At 40.5% G+C, this 18,452-nt stretch overlaps 1 protein-coding gene across 4 annotated transcripts in view; it reads left to right on the top strand.

Moving 5' to 3' along the window:
- Window positions 1-18,452, top strand: part of PHTF2 (putative homeodomain transcription factor 2) — a 173,303-nt gene that overhangs the window by 65,770 nt on the left and 89,081 nt on the right. For all 4 annotated transcript variants that reach the window (XM_088468818.1, XM_088468816.1, XM_088468817.1 and 1 more), the window contains exon 2: window positions 2,435-2,505. In XM_088468818.1, coding sequence (XP_088324944.1) covers window positions 2,461-2,505 — 45 coding nt within the window. In that variant the 5' untranslated portion in view covers window positions 2,435-2,460. The remainder of the gene's footprint in view (window positions 1-2,434; window positions 2,506-18,452) is intronic.

The raw sequence follows: 18,452 nt of genomic DNA, 5'->3' as shown, positions 1-18,452 counted from the left end.
GGAAGTCAGTCACATGGAGCTGCTGTCCTGTCTGGGAGCAGGTAAGTCACCGCTGGCCCATCAGGGATGGTATGTCGACATTTCATTACATCTACATGATGAATGTCGCCATGGTCAATGTCAACATTATCACTATGTTGACAAAGAAATAGATCTCAGACTGCACATTCTGGACATATATATATATATACATATATATAATTGGAGGTGCTACCTGTGGAGACCATTGATATATACACACAGAAAAAATACAGGTGCACAACTCCAAATTAACTGATTATATATAAATAAATACATTTTGCAGTAAATACAATAGAGGTTTTTGGCATAATCTTGGCCAAGCTTTTCTTATTAGAGCGGTGCTTTGGGGTGGATTGGCTGGGCTAGTTTGGGGGTGTCCTGCGCTCTGGATTTGAGCCTTAGTATGTTAGGGACCTGCCCGACAAGAGGTTACCCGGATATGGTGGGCAGGCCCATAAGCTTGGCCAAGATTATGCCAAAAACCTCTATTGTATTTACTGCTAAATGTATTTATTTATATATAATCAGTTAATTTGGAGTTGTGCACCTGTATTTTTTCTTTGTGTATATATCAATGGTCTCCACAGGTAGCACCTCCAATTATATATATATATATGTGTATATATATATATATATATATATATATATATATATCCAGAATGTGCAGTCTGAGATCTATTTCTTTGTAAACTAATTAGTGCATTGATTTGCACACCTGGGAAGCCTGAGCCACTTCCCACTCCGACTAGCACTTCTACTACATTGGTTACAGCATGGAGTCTGGCAATGTAATATGCACACCAGTCAGAGGCACAATAATAGGTAAGTCCTGCTAATATTTAGACTGTGTAGTGCAGCTTTGGTTCATTTTTGGGGTGTGGGTCCCCCTAGATTGCTTTGCTGATCTGCTTCAGGGCACCGCAGTATAACACATTTTCTTTTAACACATTTTAATACTTCACTGTCTGTTTCCTTTATATATATATATATGTATTTCACTTTTTTATTTTTATGCTTTATATGCGGCCAGCGGCTGCTCTTAACACTTCACTTTTCTTATTAGAGCGGTGCTTTGGGGTGGATTGGCTGGGCTAGTTTGGGGGTGTCCTGCGCTCTGGATTTGAGCCTTAGTATGTTAGGGACCTGCCCGACAAGAGGTTACCCGGATATGGTGGGCAGGCCCATAAGCTTGGCCAAGATTATGCCAAAAACCTCTATTGTATTTACTGCAAAATGTATTTATTTATATATAATCAGTTAATTTGGAGTTGTGAACCTGTATTTTTTCTTTGTCACTATGTTGACATCATGACTGTTGACATATCATACCCAACCCGCTTCTAACAGCTTCACAGTTCGCTTAATTTAAAATCAGTCTAAATAATAGCAGCAGTAAAACTATATGATCTTTTAAGTTGCTAGTTCATATAAGAAATACAATTACCTGAGATTAAGATAAATTTATTGTAAGTTTAAAGGTGCGTATCCACTAGGAGATTAAAATGAGCGATTGAACGATAACGACATGGTTATCGTTCAATCGCTCATTGATCGTTCACAAATCGGGCATTAAAATGTCGAAAATGACCAGCGATGCGCGCTCCCGCTGGTTGTTTCGAACATCTATCATCTCATGAATATGCAGGTCAACCTGCCGATAATGACAGATTGTGCATGTTCTGGGATGAGGGAGGATGCCTGCACTGAACTACATATCGTTCAGTGCAGGCACCTACAGGGTGAGGAACGACTGTACGATTACAATGTTATAATTGTACTGTCGTTCCTGTATCAGCAAGTGGATATTTTGTCCGTTATTTTTAAGGGGGGGGGGGAATGGATAAACAATGTCCCATATTTCACCACTATGACAGTTACAATCTTCAATTCTGGTGTATGTTAAAGCAAAACTACATTTTATTTGTAGTTCTGCACTAAAGTATTGTCAAAAAATTAGTTGTTGATCTCACTATTAACGTCCCGGAGTGCTCTACTGCCTAGCTATTATGTTCTCTTGCTATATCCTGGAACTTTGCTTAAAAAAATTACATTTGTTGTTTCAGTATGTTACTTGTTTCACCTAAAGCTGCTAAGGTGGTTTGGTTGTGTTTTTAAAAAGTAACTATGTATTGTGTTTTGTTATACTGTATATTTGTAGATATCCCTTTTAAGAAAATCTGCTGTGCTTTGGAAAAATAATTGGTTATGATGTCTGAACCTTTGAAGACCCTTATATAATTAGCATGTTGCAACAAGCTTGAAAACACGTTTGTAAAATAGTAATGAGGGAGGGTGTAATATAAGTACCTACACACGCCTATTGGTGTGCAGTTAGCTGAACTATTTATACATACATCATCACAGCACTTGATCAGAAGAGAGTTGATGCAAGTGTTTTTCTTTCTCGTTGCAGCCTAAGATGTCAAATGTGTAGAATAAATGGCTTCCAAAGTGACAGATGCAATAGTTTGGTACCAGAAAAAGGTAAGGTCTTATTTTTGTTACTGGCTTATTGTGTAGTTGTGTTTTGTATATTTAAATACATTGTATTAATGAATTTTATATTTCTAGTTATACCACTGAATATTTGTGTTTGTTCTTATTACACACAACTTTATTGCATAAGGGTCATAATTCACCTATGTTTCTCTTTTGCCTTGATTGTGTGTTCTAAAATATTTCTAGAAACACTTTGGTACACTTTTTAACTAAAATGTTATGTTTAATTTCAGTATATTGGCAGAAAGGTTTTGATGGCTTAGCTGATGGCCTAATCTGTCTGTGTACTATTAAATGAGTATCTGAGCTCCTAGTTGTGCAATGTTTGGCATGTACATTAGTCAGCAAATCACCTGCTATTATTCTGTTATTACAGTACGTATGTGTGTGTGCTGTTTCTGGTGAGCACAGTCATTTGGAATAATTGGCTTTCCATGCTGAATATATGGCGTAGTATTTGTTTTCTGTCTGTGACTGAACTTACAGAGAGAGATGTGTGGCATGGAAAGAAATTAGCTGCTTTAGTACTCGTATGTATTAATGTGGTCATCTTTTTTCAAAGTATTACCTATGTAGGGTTGTACATTTATGTAGAAGTACAACAGCATATAATACTTTTCATAAGACTGCTGTGATTGGGATGCCTGTAGGACATTAATTTATTGAAAACTACATTCTCCTTTTGCATATTGGTCCAATTTCCTGATTTACATTTATATTTCATATTAAGATATGGTCCCAGAGTAGCAGCAACAGCTCAGTGCCTGCGTAATAAGGTTTGGGGAAATCCGGTATTTGGTTAACTGGATTTTTGCATGTTTAGTCAGTCAACTGGTGATAGTCTATGCCAATTATCCACCAAAACTTTAAGGAATTTGATATTTTAGGTGTTTTTTAAATTTATTTAGTAAGCTGCTAAAACATACCGAAGCAAAGCTATCCAATGTGTCCACCACCTCCCCCAACAAATACACATACGCAAAACGTATATGCATGTTAATGCACTCGCATACTTATATTCCTGTATAACTGGACATGCATGCAAACATCCATACATGCATGCACATATCTAAACATGTATAATGGGACATGCACACATCTATACTTGTATAATAAGACTCATACATATAATTGGACACACTTGGAAGAGAGAACTGTCATTTGAAGTAGTAAAATGTTTACGGTGTGACCAAACCTAGCTGTGTTATGCGATGAGTCCTCTGAGGCAATTTATTACATTAGTCAGGTGATGGTGGTTGTTTTTATGTAAATAAGGTTTTATTCAAATGCTTGGTCATTAAATATTGAAAAGGTTATAACACAGGCGCATGATCACTAAAAATCTGGAATTCTGCACATATTTGCCTCATATGTTGGTATCCAGAGTGTAAAGATACAGCTTCGCTTGAGTATAGTTATATCATGTGGTATTAAGTGCTGTGACTGACCACCTCATTTTCAACAAGACCTATGTGTAAAATTATATAGATATCTATTTGGTGTTTGCACTCACGGTTATGGCTGAGTTACTTTGCCCGGTATCTCCTTCTATTCCACAGCTTGAACAATATGCATTCCAGTGAAGCGAAACACAGGTCGAAAAATACACTCAATACACAGCAGGTATAATAATCTGATGTTTCAATGCCTTTAGTACAGCTTTTTCCTCATATCCCTGAGGAAAATGCTGTATAAAAGGTGTTGAAACTTTGGATTATTATTCCTGCTGTGTATTGAGTGTATTTTTCGACCTGATTATATTTTCTATTTTAGCTGATGTACCCGGTTTCACTCGGGTAAGCGTTAGATATTTAATGTTTCCATTTCCATCTCACCACTCCAGTAACATTAATCCTTCACCTCTATAGTAATGCATCACTGTTAAAGCATTACTCTCCCTGACCTCTGTAGTAAGCATTATCCTCGCTCACCTCTGTAGGAACACATTTCCCTCACATTCAACATTCTCCTCCTTCGCTTTTGTAAAAATATGATCCCTCCCTCACACTTGAAGTAATGCATTACCGTCACTCACACCTGTAGTAACTTTTCCCCCCTCACCTCTGGAGTAACACATTCCCCTCCCTGATCTCTGTAGTAAAACTTTCCTCTCCCTCACCTGTGTAGTAAAACTGGGAGATGTATGAAGCGCCATCAGCACATGTTGTGTGCTTATGCCGCTTCTCCCCATGTATGATTATGGGTCTTGGCGGTAAATGCGCCCCTGTCATGATCAGCGCCGATAGCCTGGGCTATGTATGAACGGTCAGTTCACCTGACCATTCCACCCGCTGCAGCTGTTGCTATCGACAGCTATAGCCTGGCGATGCCCTATCCCCACGGCAGGGATAGCGCCGTCCCTGCTGCGAGGGCTGCCGGCTCCAGGGCTGCACGCGGGATCTTGCGATACTTGCGATCCCACGCATGCTCAGTGGAGCCGGCCATTAGTGAGTGCTGATGCACTGTGGTCTCTAGCGGGGATCACTGGAGGGGGGAGTTATCACTCCCCTGCTCAGGCCGATGAGATGTTAGTGCTTCATCATCGTTAGTGCTTCCTGCTTCACCTCGTTGAAGAGGCGGAGCAGGAAGCATTATAGCGGCACGTTAAGTGCCGCTATAATACATCTCCCCCACATTCCCTTCCCTCACTATTCAAATAGGGGCAACACCAACTGCCAGTGATGTTTGGCAGCACTTGGGATGACAGTTGGTGTTTGAATTTGAACTGTGCTACAGCCACAATGAGACAGACAGGACATTGCACAGGGAGAGGAAACATTTTAGTCCTTTTCACCCCCTTAGGAGTCGAATTTAGAAAAATCCCTTAGTGGGCACCTGAGTCATGGAAGGAATTTACTCCCCGCTTTTCATGTTTCTAGATCCAGGGGTTTGGGCTGGGCGTTAGTGAGTCTGACAGTATGGACATTTGATTTTATATATAGATAGATATAGAATCAGGCATTAGCATGTTATACCATGAGAATTTTACAATTGAAAACCTACTATAAGACAGAAATGCATTTAAAATATCTAAATATGTTAATACAAAAATTGGCTAAAGCGTTTTTCAAACTTGTTTCAGAAAATATATGAACAGAAATTAACAAAATGCAGCTTTGGTAATATCGCTCAAACCGGTGCTATTTAAATGTGTGCATTCACATTGCGAACGCAGCCAGACATCAGGACGCCCACTTCCCCTTACTCACATCCGTATACTAGGGCAACCTAGCGAAACAGTTGTAAAAATCGGACCCATATGCACACTTGCACAAGCCCTGACCTTACTCAGAAATTGCTAACAGCCACGCACGCTATCAGTGCTATGGCTGCTTATGGCCACGCCCCTGCAACAGCGTTGAAGAGCACTGGCACACCTGCGTTCACCCGACCACCCCTTCCCCTCCCTGGCCGCCCATACAGACAGCACGATGCCCCAATATATCTGTATATATATTTGGTATCGGCTGTGCAGCATAGTCGACACGGTATGTCTGTGAACCAGCTGTGCCACAGACTGTCACATAAACAGAAGAGACATCAAGAGTCCGGTACACACTGGCAGACGCAAACAAGATATATTAGCCGATCAATTCATTGGCCAATATATCTACCAGTGTTTACCCAGCTTTATTGTCTCATCAGTCTTTTTACGGCATCCCTAGGTCATAAGAAAATACCTAACTTTATATCCCAACTACTAAGTAATAACTTTATTTTGGTTTGCAAATGTGCAGGAACTGGTATTAAACATGCGTACAGTTGTCCTGATTCGGAGATGTGTGCATAAACATCGGGTTTACGTACATCTCCGGTGTTTTTAGATCTGCACATGTGCAGAAGTCTGTCTGTGCGTGTGCAGTTCTGGGGCTGTAATGACTCTTGCAGTTCCCCAAAAGCTGCAGCATGATTAACATGCTGCTGGCAATTGGGGGCAGAGACGAGCAGCATTCCAGAAAACGAGGGCGTCGTGCCCCGTTTTCTGGGAGTGCTGATGCCAGTGGCTGCGTCACTGGACGCAGTTTCACTTGCCCCAGCAAAATTAATTAACCGGACATTCTCAGAAACCTGAGGGTTATTCAGATGTCCAATGTTCATGCAGTTGCTCTGATGCTGCATCTTCGGATGCATCATTAGATCACAAAAGCCTGCAGTGGGCGTCTATTTACACAAGCCAACTCCAGCAGCGTTTGCATATTTTAGCACAACTTGCTGCGTACAAAGATACAGCAGCTGTGCAAAAGCGTCCATCTCTGAATTAGGCCCAGATACAGCAACAAATAAGCTGTATATTTAGCACTGATGTGTGGTGGAAGGGTGTATTGAGGACCATCGTAATGACGACATTATTACATAGTTTATAGATATATTAAATACAGATAAAGTGCAATAAAAGCGTAAAAGACTTGTCTATTTAAAATCTTCATAACCATGTAATAATAGCTTTACCAAGGTCTGCAATACTCCCTTCCACCCCACTAGTGCTAAATATACAGCTTATTTGACAATCAAAAATGTAATGATAAAAAAATATTAAATTACATATGTTCAATTGGTATTAACAATTACACTACCTCAGGGCTTCAGCTGTGCTGCAGACTGTCACATAAACAGAAAAGACATCAAGAGTCCGGTCACACTGAGGTGCAGGAGAAAACATGAGATGTGAAGGAGGGGATGGGGCCGTACAACTCTCACAATCAGTGAGTGTCAGTCAGCAGCACCGCATGGGGACGGCTGCGCTCTGTAAATGGCCACGGGCTGCTTAAATTTGGGATATAAAATCTGAAAATGTAAAGGAATAAACCCAAATTTTTGAAAATTGTGTATTTTTCGTCTTCTGTTGTGGGTGGTTTTCTTTTTCTTTTTTTTTTTTTTTTCTTTTTTTAGAAATCAGATTTCAAATGTTTAAGTCTGTAACCTTTTATTGTTACCTTCCTGAAACCTAATCATGTTGCTTGTCCAATAAAGCGTCTGAACAAAAGAAAAATTTATAATTTGGTTTACAAGGAACTCAAATCTAGCCTAAAAAAATCTGTTTTCGTATAATCACAAATAAACGTTTTTTTTTTTTGTTTGTTTTTCAAACATTGATAAATCAAAAACTGCATGGGGGAATTTTTAATTGAAATTTTACATCCTTTCTTACGGTGCCCATCTACTAGACTATTAAGTTGAGCGATTGAACGATAACAATCGTTTGCAAATAAAACGACCAGCGATGCGCGTGCCCGCTCATCATTTAGACATCGATTATCATGCAAACATGTTGGACAACCTGACTATATCGTCAGGTTGAGCATGTTTGCAGAGGATTGATGACCCTGCACTGAATGACTGCTTGCTCAGTGCAGGCTCATCACAGACTACGACATTGTAATCGTGCAGTCGTATGTCAATCGTGCAGTAGTTTTCAGATCTGCAAGTGGATGGGCACCTTTATAGTACTAAATGTGTGCAGATATGGTATGGGCACAGATAAATTAGGTTTAGATGGTACCTTACAGTTAAGGTGGCAGCTCCAGTGGATTTTCCTCCTTCTCTGGCAATGACTCCACAAGCCTATCCTTTGTAAGCTGTAACAGAAAGGCTAGCCCCATACATACAGTAAAATTAATTAACGTGACATCATTGATAAATAAAATAATCTAGTAAATGTATTAAAGGGGAAGTAAGAGGACGTTGGTCCATGGAGATCAATCTGAGAAAATAACAATCGCCAGACAAATGACCGTCAATTCAACACACATCAAATATGACAGATACAAGACAGTAGTTGGCACTATGGTAGTATAACCTAGACAACAGGCAATAATTCTCTCTAATAGTTAATAGGATAAAGAAGCCTATTTAACTAACTGTTGCACCACCTCTTTGGCTAGAACGATGGAAAATACGGTTTCTCTGTTACTTCACTATACTATACTATAAACACGCAATAACCTCAGTAAAGCTGGCCACACACTAGACCAACTTACATCCAACCAGCCAACTTGTTGATTGGTTGGAATGAAAATCTGGTAACGTATGGGAGCAAATGATGATCAGCAATTTGCTCCTAAATGCCAGAAAACAGATGAAAATGGTCGTCAGACAAGTTTGTTAAATGTTTGATCTAAACAATTTGTTCAAACAACAGTTTGTGTTCATTTTCCGGCGTTTGGGAGCAAATTGCTGATTGTCATTTGCTTTCATTCCTTACCAGATTTTCATTCCAACCAATCAACAAGTTGGCTGGTTGGATGTAAGTTGGTCTAGTGTTCTAGTGTGTGGCCAGCTTAACTCATATATGAAGAAATAGCAAAGCAGGTAATTAGTCAGCCGATTAGAAAAACAATACAGTCAATACACTCTTGCTCTGTGGTCACTGTCCCATTACATGCATGTAATTGTAATCCACAATAGGCAAAGGTAACAGAATTAGCATCTAATTACGGTGAACAATAGCTTCCACTTAAAGCACAATTAAAACAGTACCACTTTAGTAGCACACTTCTCTTCAGCACTCAAGTAGCTCAGTCCCAAGTGCACTCTTAAGGCCCCTACACACTACATAACATTGGCACAGAAACGGACAAATCTCAGGTGCACAACTCCAAATTATTGATAATATATAAATGCAATAAAATTGTGCAATCAATAGAGGCTTTTAGCATAATCATGGCCAAGGTTATGGGCCTACCCACCATATCCCGGTAACCTCTTTAGGGTAGGTCCCTAACATACTAGGGTTCAAATCCAGAGCGCAGGACCCCCCCCCAAACTGACCCAGCTAAGCTGCCCCAGGGCACCGCCATAGTAAGAAAAGTGCAGTGTAAAGAGATAGTTAAGAGCAGCTACAGCTGCATATATATTTTCATTCTTTACATGAACCCTAGTGTGTTAGGGACCTACCCTAAAGAGGTTACCTGGATATGGTGGGTAGGCCCATAACCTTGGCCATAATTATTCTAAAAACCTCTATTGATTGCTAAATTTTATTGCATTTATATATTATCAATAATTTGGAGTTGTGCACCTGAGATTAGCTAGTTTCTGTTCCTGCAATTAGTCTAATCAGGTAGCACCTCCCATTATATTTATATATGTGTGTGTGTGTGTCTATATATATATATATATATTTATATTTATATATATTTTCAGGGTGTGCAGTCCAGGAATCTTTCCCATACACTACATAATATTGCTGACAATTTGGCCGATACCGGCGCGCATCGGAACGAGAAATCGTCGATATTGTGCAGGGTGTATGCACTACAGTGTGTAGTGTGCGCTCCCGTGGGGGTCGTCAGCCACATCGCCTGATCTTTTGTACATGCAGGAAGATCAGGCAGTGTGGCGTGGGCTGGCATGTCGGGCACCGGATCGCCCAATAAATACGGACTACCGATCTGGGATCGTGGGTCGCATCGCTGGGTACACAATTGTTTAGTGTGTACCCAGCTTTAATCGACTCATATCAATCTTTCTTACAAAATGGCTTCCTCTCTTTCTACTAAAAGACCCAGTTCAATGGTAGCTCAATCGGCACATATATTACGCTGTTAGTATGTATATATCTCTAGCTGTCTCTTTCAGATATTAGAATTACTCAGTATTGCAATACAGTTGAAGTAGAGATGTCTCCCTTGATCAGTTTAACTCGCACAGCCTCCATGGATCTTTGCTGCTGCTTCCAGCGCTGAGACATTGGATCTCTGACGCACTGCTGGTGATTCTGCTGCAGTCCCAGCACTATCAGCGGGTGTTCTGTGGCCCTAACACTTGGCAGCAGCTCTGCGTAATTGCTTACCCAGTCTCTGCTCACAGACCTGCGGCATCTCACCCCGCTCTCCACTCCGTTCCTCGGCATCTCCCTCACTGCACTGCACATGTGCAAACCACAAATTCCTTTCTTCTGCCAGCTTGTCCCTTTCTGGTGCTTATCGGCTCCACCTAGTGTCAGCTTCCCACATTAGAGTGTCTATTGTCTCTTATAAAAGCCATGGTTATCACAAAGAGAATGAAAAAAAATGGTATGGTTATGTGTATTGGATGACTTTTTGGCAATAAAATACTGTAAGAGACAAACCTTGGACTGTATGGGTCAATTCAATTAGGTGCAAGTTTGCGAATCCGAGTTTGTTCCCCGAAACTCTCACACTTCATGTTAATGCTTGCACCCGAAAAATGCACAATCCAATTAGAAATTCAAATTTGCGCTACTCATGGCGAGTTTCTGTAAATTTGGGAAAAGAGAAAGAATGAAAGTGTGGAAACCGTCCCAAAAAAGGGACAGATGAGAGAGCAGAACCATTTAGGAGGCTGTTAGTAGCCATTACAAAAATACTGGAGGCTCTTAAATGGTGTAAAATGGCGGTTTGTTGCACCTTTTACTAATCGTTAAAGAATTTGTAGGAAGCAAGTGGTATTTCATCAAATTAAAGTCTTTCTAGTATTTTTGTGTACAGGAAAATGCTTGTACAGTGATTTTGCAGGTTTTTTGTTTTTTTTTATAAAAGTTTGTAAAAAGTCAAAATAAACACTTAACTCCCATCTGCAAGTTCAAAAATCCCTCTTTCATCAATATAATAACTCCACATATCTTTCCCACATTTGCACCTTCACATACCTGTCTCACATCATTTACACCTTCACATACCTGTCTCACATCATTTACACCTCCACACACCTGTCTCACATCATTTACACCTTCACATATCTGTCTCACATCATTTACACCTCCACACACCTGTCTCACATCATTTACACCTTCACATACCTGTCTCACATCATTTGCACCTCCACATACCTGTCTCACATCATTTGCACCTCCACATACCTGCCTCACATCATTTGCACCTCCACATACCTGTCTCACATCATTTGCACCTCCACATACCTGTGCTGAGTGTTATCAATGTAAACTGATCAGCACTAAAAGGATCTTTTTATTTTCTAATCACTCTTCAATGATATTGCATATTAGGTTAATATTGATTAAATACTAGGACGTAACAGACCTAGGGTGAGATGTATGATCATGCAGGTAATGATCAGTAATTGTCTGGACCTGCTTCGCCTATTATCGTTGTGAAGTAGGTCCAGACACCGCTCGCATGTATTATTTTTTGATTTTCTGAAGAGGGACAGTGTAAATTCACCTGTCCGGCAAATTGCGCTCTCCCTCTTGCGACTGTGTGATGGGTGCTTGCATACATTCTGCGCATGCGCTGGCCATTCTCTCCCAGCAGTACCAAGGGCTTTGTTGGGGAAAAAATATTAATTGTTTTTTTGAATGCTCAATCCCTGGCTGTCACAACCGAAAGCCAGGGACAGTGGTGTGTCAACGACAGATGCAGTTGTCAAAATCGATAGCTGCAGTTGTCTACACGGTCAGTGCCACTGACCGTCATACATTGCCACACCAGATCGTTGCCCAAAGTATAGCAGCGCCGATAATTCTGATCACTTCCATACATTATTACATGCAGGGAAGCGGTAAGTGCAGCAGTTAACGAAATTATCGGTAATACCACTTCTTACATTTCCCCCATAATGTTTTACAAAGAGACTATATGGAACTTCTGCTACTGCATACACCCCTTGGATCTTATATGTAGCAGAGCACATGCTCTGTAGCAAGCATACGCAACTACAAGCAACACATCTCAGTCACACATTCACATGCAGCTGTAAGAGTAACTTAGGTAACAGTGTTGACAGAAGTCAGGGTGTGTAGATGGAATTGTGGGCAATGCTGACTTGTGTGTACGCAAAATAAATAAATCTTTAATATTCCTTGGTAAATTCAGAACAGTATTGGTTTCTGTGGAAGAAGCTCCCTCTCTGAATTACTATTACATAAATTCATACATGCTTGATGATCCTTCCTGTGGGGTTAAATGGAATTCCCAGGGTTTGAAGCAAATAAACATATCGGTGTGGGTGGGCTGCAAGGTTGTAGATTTACTAACCAGCTTTTGTGAAAGCAGCCGATTCAGTGGCTTTGTCTGTTGGACTTAAAACTGCAACAGAAATAAGACTAAATTAGGCTTGTTAAGAATCTGCTATTATTTTAAAACTACCGTATATGTCGGGGGCTTTGACAATCTGCTCCCTAGAAAATCTGCCCCGTGACTCGCTGAAATGTTAGAATCCCACTCCCTTGGTAAGGACATGTTTTTGTTGTTTGGGATTTCTATTTATCTTTATTTGTGATTACAACTGTTGTTACACGTAATATAAAGTTTAAAAAAATGTGTAAACTCCTGTGAATAATATCTGTAAAAAATGCTAATCTCTGTTATACTGTTACTCCATTATTACTATTTTTTTCAATTGAATAGTCTTTTTATTATTTTCTAACAAATACACACAAAAAACAAAACAAAAAAACTCCACCATAAACAATACAATAGTGTATACAAAATAGCTGCACTTAAACAGAAAAAAAATAATTGTTACAATACATAGAAAACTAACATAATAGACAATAATTGAAAAAATAAATAATAGCAGGGAATAATTGTAGCACAATATAAAAAGAAAAACATAAAAAGTCACATATACATGACCTAATACTAAGACAATCTGAAGATGAGAGTAGGTCTAATAGCAATTTAAAATGTAACCTGTACCAACATGAATGTAAGAATCATTTTACAGGATCAACAATCAACGTGTGAAATTGTCCGTTTGTCGAGATGAAGCATACTTTGAGGAGAGCCACCTAGACCAAATATGGTCAAATTAAAATTCTGCCTTACGGGCAATATACAAATAACGCTCATGTTGTATTGACCAACGAGACCCAAGCCTGAAAGCTGGGACTCCCTGGGGCAATCCAAAGTCTCCGGCAATGCAGACCTTGGTTAAAGTTAAATTCACTGCATATTGCAAACTACTCTTATCTAGGGCATCTGCATCAATAGCTCCACGACAACAGAACCCAGGTGTAAGAATCGAGGATGGGATACCCGTGCCCGATAACACACAAGGAACCTGAACCCAGGAGGATTGCACTTTCGGGTATTCCCATAGTAAATGCCAGAAGGTACCTGAAGCTAATTGACATTTGGGACATACATCAGATTACCACCCACCAAACTTCACTAACCTAACTAGAGTCATATATTATCTATGCAAAATAAACATTTGAATTTGCTGAAAATGAAAGGAGGCAGTAGATATCCAGGAACAGACAAGTGCCCTACTCCGTTCTACGTCAGATAGACTTCCCACCTCTGATTCCCAACTGTGCTGTAGTCTGGGAAAACCAGAGATATAGTGATATGACAATAAAAATTAATGTACACAGGAGAGGGTATGTTTATGGCCTAAATGAAGGAGGAAAGATTTTAGTGGAGAATGCTGTATGGAAGGGATATCAATAGCAAATTGGGTGGACAATGCATGACGTAGTTGTAGAAATCTGAAATAATATGCATAGGGGAGATTAAACTCCTTTGCGAGCTGAGTAAATGATTTGAGAAACCCATCCTGGTACAGCTGATTGATCGTGGTAATACCTCTTCTGCCCCATACCTCACCAGGATGAAGGGAGGAGATTTCCGACAACTTACGGGATTTCCTTAATGGAGTATCCAGGTCAATATCATGGAATTGCATTAATGTATGAGCTGCTCGCCAGACCTTCAGTGCTTGTATATATAGGGGGGATTATTACGAGAGAAAGGGTCGCTCAACAAAGCTTGTAATGGTGTGTGTCCAGGTGTCACTTGTGAAATTAATAGGGCCGGGAGTGAGTCTACAGAACTAACCTGCACCCATAGCCTCAGATGCGCCAGCTGAGCTGCAAAAACAATACCGAAAATTAGACAACGCCAAGCCCCTTCCTGAGGCTTTAGATCTGGTGAGTATATCTAACTTAATACGTGGTGGTCTGTCTAACCAAATCAGAGAAGCGATCATGCTATTCAGTTTTCGGAAGAGTGAGGCGGAAAGGTAAACGGGAGTCTGTTGAAAAACATAGGAATTTAGGTTGTACTACCATTTTAATTAAATGAACCCGTCCTGTAATTGTAAGGGGGAGTTTGCGCCAGGATTTAATTCTATCTTTCAGATATGAGAATAATGGTATTCTATTTAGAGCAGGGAACTCTTGCATATCATTAGACACCAAAATGCCCAAGTATTTATACTCCATTATTACAGCAATGGCCAAAAGTTTGAGAATGACGTAAGTATTGGGGTTGCTTCTCAGCCAATGGAGTGGGCTCACTCACAATTTTGCCTAAGAACACAGCCATGAATAAAGAATGGTACCAAAACATCCTCCAAGAGCAACTTCTCCCAACCATCCAAGAACAGTTTTGTGACGAACAATGCCTTTTCCAGCATGATGGAGCATATTGCCATAAGGCAAAAGTGATAACTAAGTGGCTCGGGGAACAAAACATTGAAATGTCAATGGCCAGGAAACTCCCTAGACCTTAATCCCATTGAAAACTAGTGGTCAATCCTCAAGAGGCGGGTGGACAAACAAAAACCCACAAATTCTGACAAACTACAAGTATTGATTAGGCAAGAATGGGCGGCCATCAGTCATTATGTGGCCCAGAAGTTGATTGACAGTATGCCAGGGCGAATTGCAGAGGTCTAGAAAAAGAAGGGTCAACAGTGCAAATATTGGCTCTTTGCATAAACTTAATGTAATGGTCAATAAAAGCCTTTGACACTTATGGAATGCTTGTAATTTTACTTCAGTATACCATAGTAATATCTGACAAAAAGGTCTAATAACACTGAAGCCGCAAACTTTGTGCAAACCAATACTTATGTCATTCTCAAAACTTTGGCCACAGTTGTACTTATTAATGTGAGGATTCATGGTATTTGCAGTCCCCTTGTTTCCTATTTTTATAATGTTGGAATTAATCCTAAGGAGGTAATTTAGTTGATTTTTGGGAGCCCTAAGCCCGACAGAGCAATTCAATTGCTGTTCTATTTGGGCGCAAATACCGCGGGTGCCCATCAATTCTGGTCACCCACTCCTGAGGTGGCGAGCAGAAGTGTGCAAACAGTCCGGCTTTTCACACATTTTCATGTTGCACCCAATAGTTTGGACGGATTCAGCCACTTTACACAACTAAACCCGGTTTGTTTGGGATGCCAGAACAAACAATTAAATATCACCCCGTCTAAAATGACAGACAATCCGATGCGCTAAAACAATTAAATTCCCCCTTAACTTATTTAATTGAGTAACTTTACCAGTAGACGTGCTCTTTCTGCTTTTGCAACAGTGGGCAATAACTTTGAAGCATATTTGTACTTCATACCCAAAATGTACACTGTTGGTAAACTGTCATGTTATTGTCTGTGATAGAATGACTACTCAATGAATGACATGTTTCAATTTAGGAGTGTGTAATATGAGGTAGAACTCAGGAGCCAGTCTGTGAAATTCAGGAGCCATTTTAAAGAGAGGAGACACACAGGTGTGGGAACAACATTATTTTCAATATAAATTATAGAGATTTCAAATATAATAGGGAGATGTCCCACCCAGCTGCACAACATGCATTCAAAGAACAAGGGGCAGTGTAGTAAATGTAGGCTCACTAGATAAGTTATATATTAAAATATATAAATGTTTATAGATAATGAGTAAAAAGTCTGAGTACTACACAGGGAAGGGCTGGCAATATTTGGCTTGGGGTGGCATTCAAAAGAAAGAGGCCCAGGCTATTCTTCTAATGTGCCAGCAAAAGAAATAGGCATTTTGACAAACACTGTGTAGGTGTGGTTTGTATAACATTCTATATAGACATTATATAATATACCTCAGAGCTATAATCTACTAAAACAACTAGGGCAGTGGGCAATAATAAGCTGCCCCCAGCTGTAGAACTGCACAAACCTGCATGCCCTGCCACAGTTTTGCTATTTGGCCATGTGAAAACTGTTTCAGGGCATGCTTGGATGCGGTGTTCAGCAAAAGCTGGAGGGGCGCTTATTGCCCACGCATGTTCTAATCTAGGGAGAACATGTCACAAAGTACTTGAGCCAGGTACACACTGGGACGATGTTGTGATTTGGACAAATCGTAACGACATATCGTGCAGTGTGTATGCACGATATGCGCACTCCTGCGGTCGCATGCAACATTAGGTTTGATGTGCTGCACATCAAACCTGACGATATTGCAAGCAGCCCCATTCATGTTAATGAAGGACGGAACGAGCTATCGTTCTGATGTGCTCCGGACGGGCCGACATATCGTCCTGGTACACGTCGTCCAGTGTGTACCCAGCCTTAGAGCCTGAACGCCACACAATACAAAGAGCAACCTAGTGGCAGCCACACAATATAGAGCACATAATTGTGACCCCCACACAATACATCATGCCCTCCCCCACCCACATCACCCTCCAGCTACATCACCCGCCAGCCACATCAAGCCCTTCTCAGCTGCAACACACCCCAGCCACATCACATAATGCCCACTGCAGTCACATAACCTTCTGCAGCCACATCATGCCCCCCCTCCCCCCCCCCCCCCTCGAGTCAACTCTATGACCACTTCCAGCACCATCATACTCTCCCCAGACACAGTCCCAGAAACATTTACTTGGAATAACATCACATTCCCAAAAGAGTGTAAATATTAAAATCAATATAATTTTTATGACTTTTTTATTTTTATATAATGACCAATAAACATAATCTGTGCGTGAGCTATTCAATTGTTTACGCAACCAGCCTCAAGACTGCACTTATTGCAAATTTCTGCTCGCACCCTCCTGAAGTGCGAGCGGAGATCCACGTAAAGTATGGCTTTGGGTCTGGTTCTATGTGCTGGGCCCGCCATAACTGCAGCACATCCGTTCCTTAGCACTGGAGAAGCTGCTTTCAACCTGTGCATTCTCGCGTGAGAAGGGGTCTAGTCTTGCAAATAATTGAATAGCTCCCATGCAGTTTAGACGGGATTTATCTGTCAGATTTTTTTTTAAAGTGTAATGAACTATTTTTTTGAACTACAAACGATTTTTGCATATTCCCTTAATGAAAATCGTTCATTTAGTCAGTCTGACTGAACTACAAACGTGAACGCGCATGAACGATAATCGTTCACGTTCATCGTTTTAACTCAGAAAGTGAACGATTTTTTTGAACGATAAACGATATCCATATCGATAATCGTTCAAAAAATCGTGTGTATGCACCTTTAGAGATTAAATGTGCAATAATAACTTCCCTGTATTTAGAGAAAACATTGCTCAGCATGCCATACAAGGGACTCTAACTGTCAACCTCATGTAATAGTCTGACACTTAACACGTGAGCTATTTGTTCCTGTGATGTAAGCCTAGTACTTCTAACTATATAAAGCTAGTTGTAATTGTCAGTTTAAACCATTGCAGCTAAGCAGATCTATGTAGTATGCAGTCACATGCTGCGTAGATCTGCTTCAATGCATTGGCTTAAACAAACACAACTAGTGAAATTTGTAAAATTACAGGGCTTCCTGTACAGGAGCCAATAACTCATGCGTTACGTGTCTGACTGTGGTATATGAGGTTGCGAGCTCGAGCCCCTTGTATAGCATGCTAAGCAATGTCTGTTTTAAAAACTGGGGGATTTAAGTGAAGGTGCACCGCAAACGCGCCTGCCTGCACAGCCCCACCAATACATCAGTAGAACATCAGGTAAAAAAAAAAGTTACAATGGTGAGGTAACATTGGATCCTCACCATTGCAGGCTTAACCATTGTAGATGCGAAGACTTCTCTTAACAAAAGTCAGTTTGTCCAGAGGTTTCTGCGTGCTCTGAAACCCTGCCACTACATGATGTATTTTGTCATCATGCCTCAACTACGGAAGGGGACGTAATGTGGGAGAGTGGCCTTCTTTTCTTGGGGACCTCTCTCAAATTGTGGAATGTAGGTAAGCCTTCAAATAAACAGTTATAGGTGCAGTGTTTCAGTG

Source organism: Taudactylus pleione, unplaced genomic scaffold (genome assembly GCF_031769625.1).
Source record: "Taudactylus pleione unplaced genomic scaffold, aTauple2 ptg000086l, whole genome shotgun sequence".
NCBI classification, from domain to species: Eukaryota; Metazoa; Chordata; class Amphibia; order Anura; family Myobatrachidae; genus Taudactylus; species Taudactylus pleione.
Note: the sequence above shows the minus strand (reverse complement) of the source record. Positions and strands in the feature narration are given on the sequence as shown.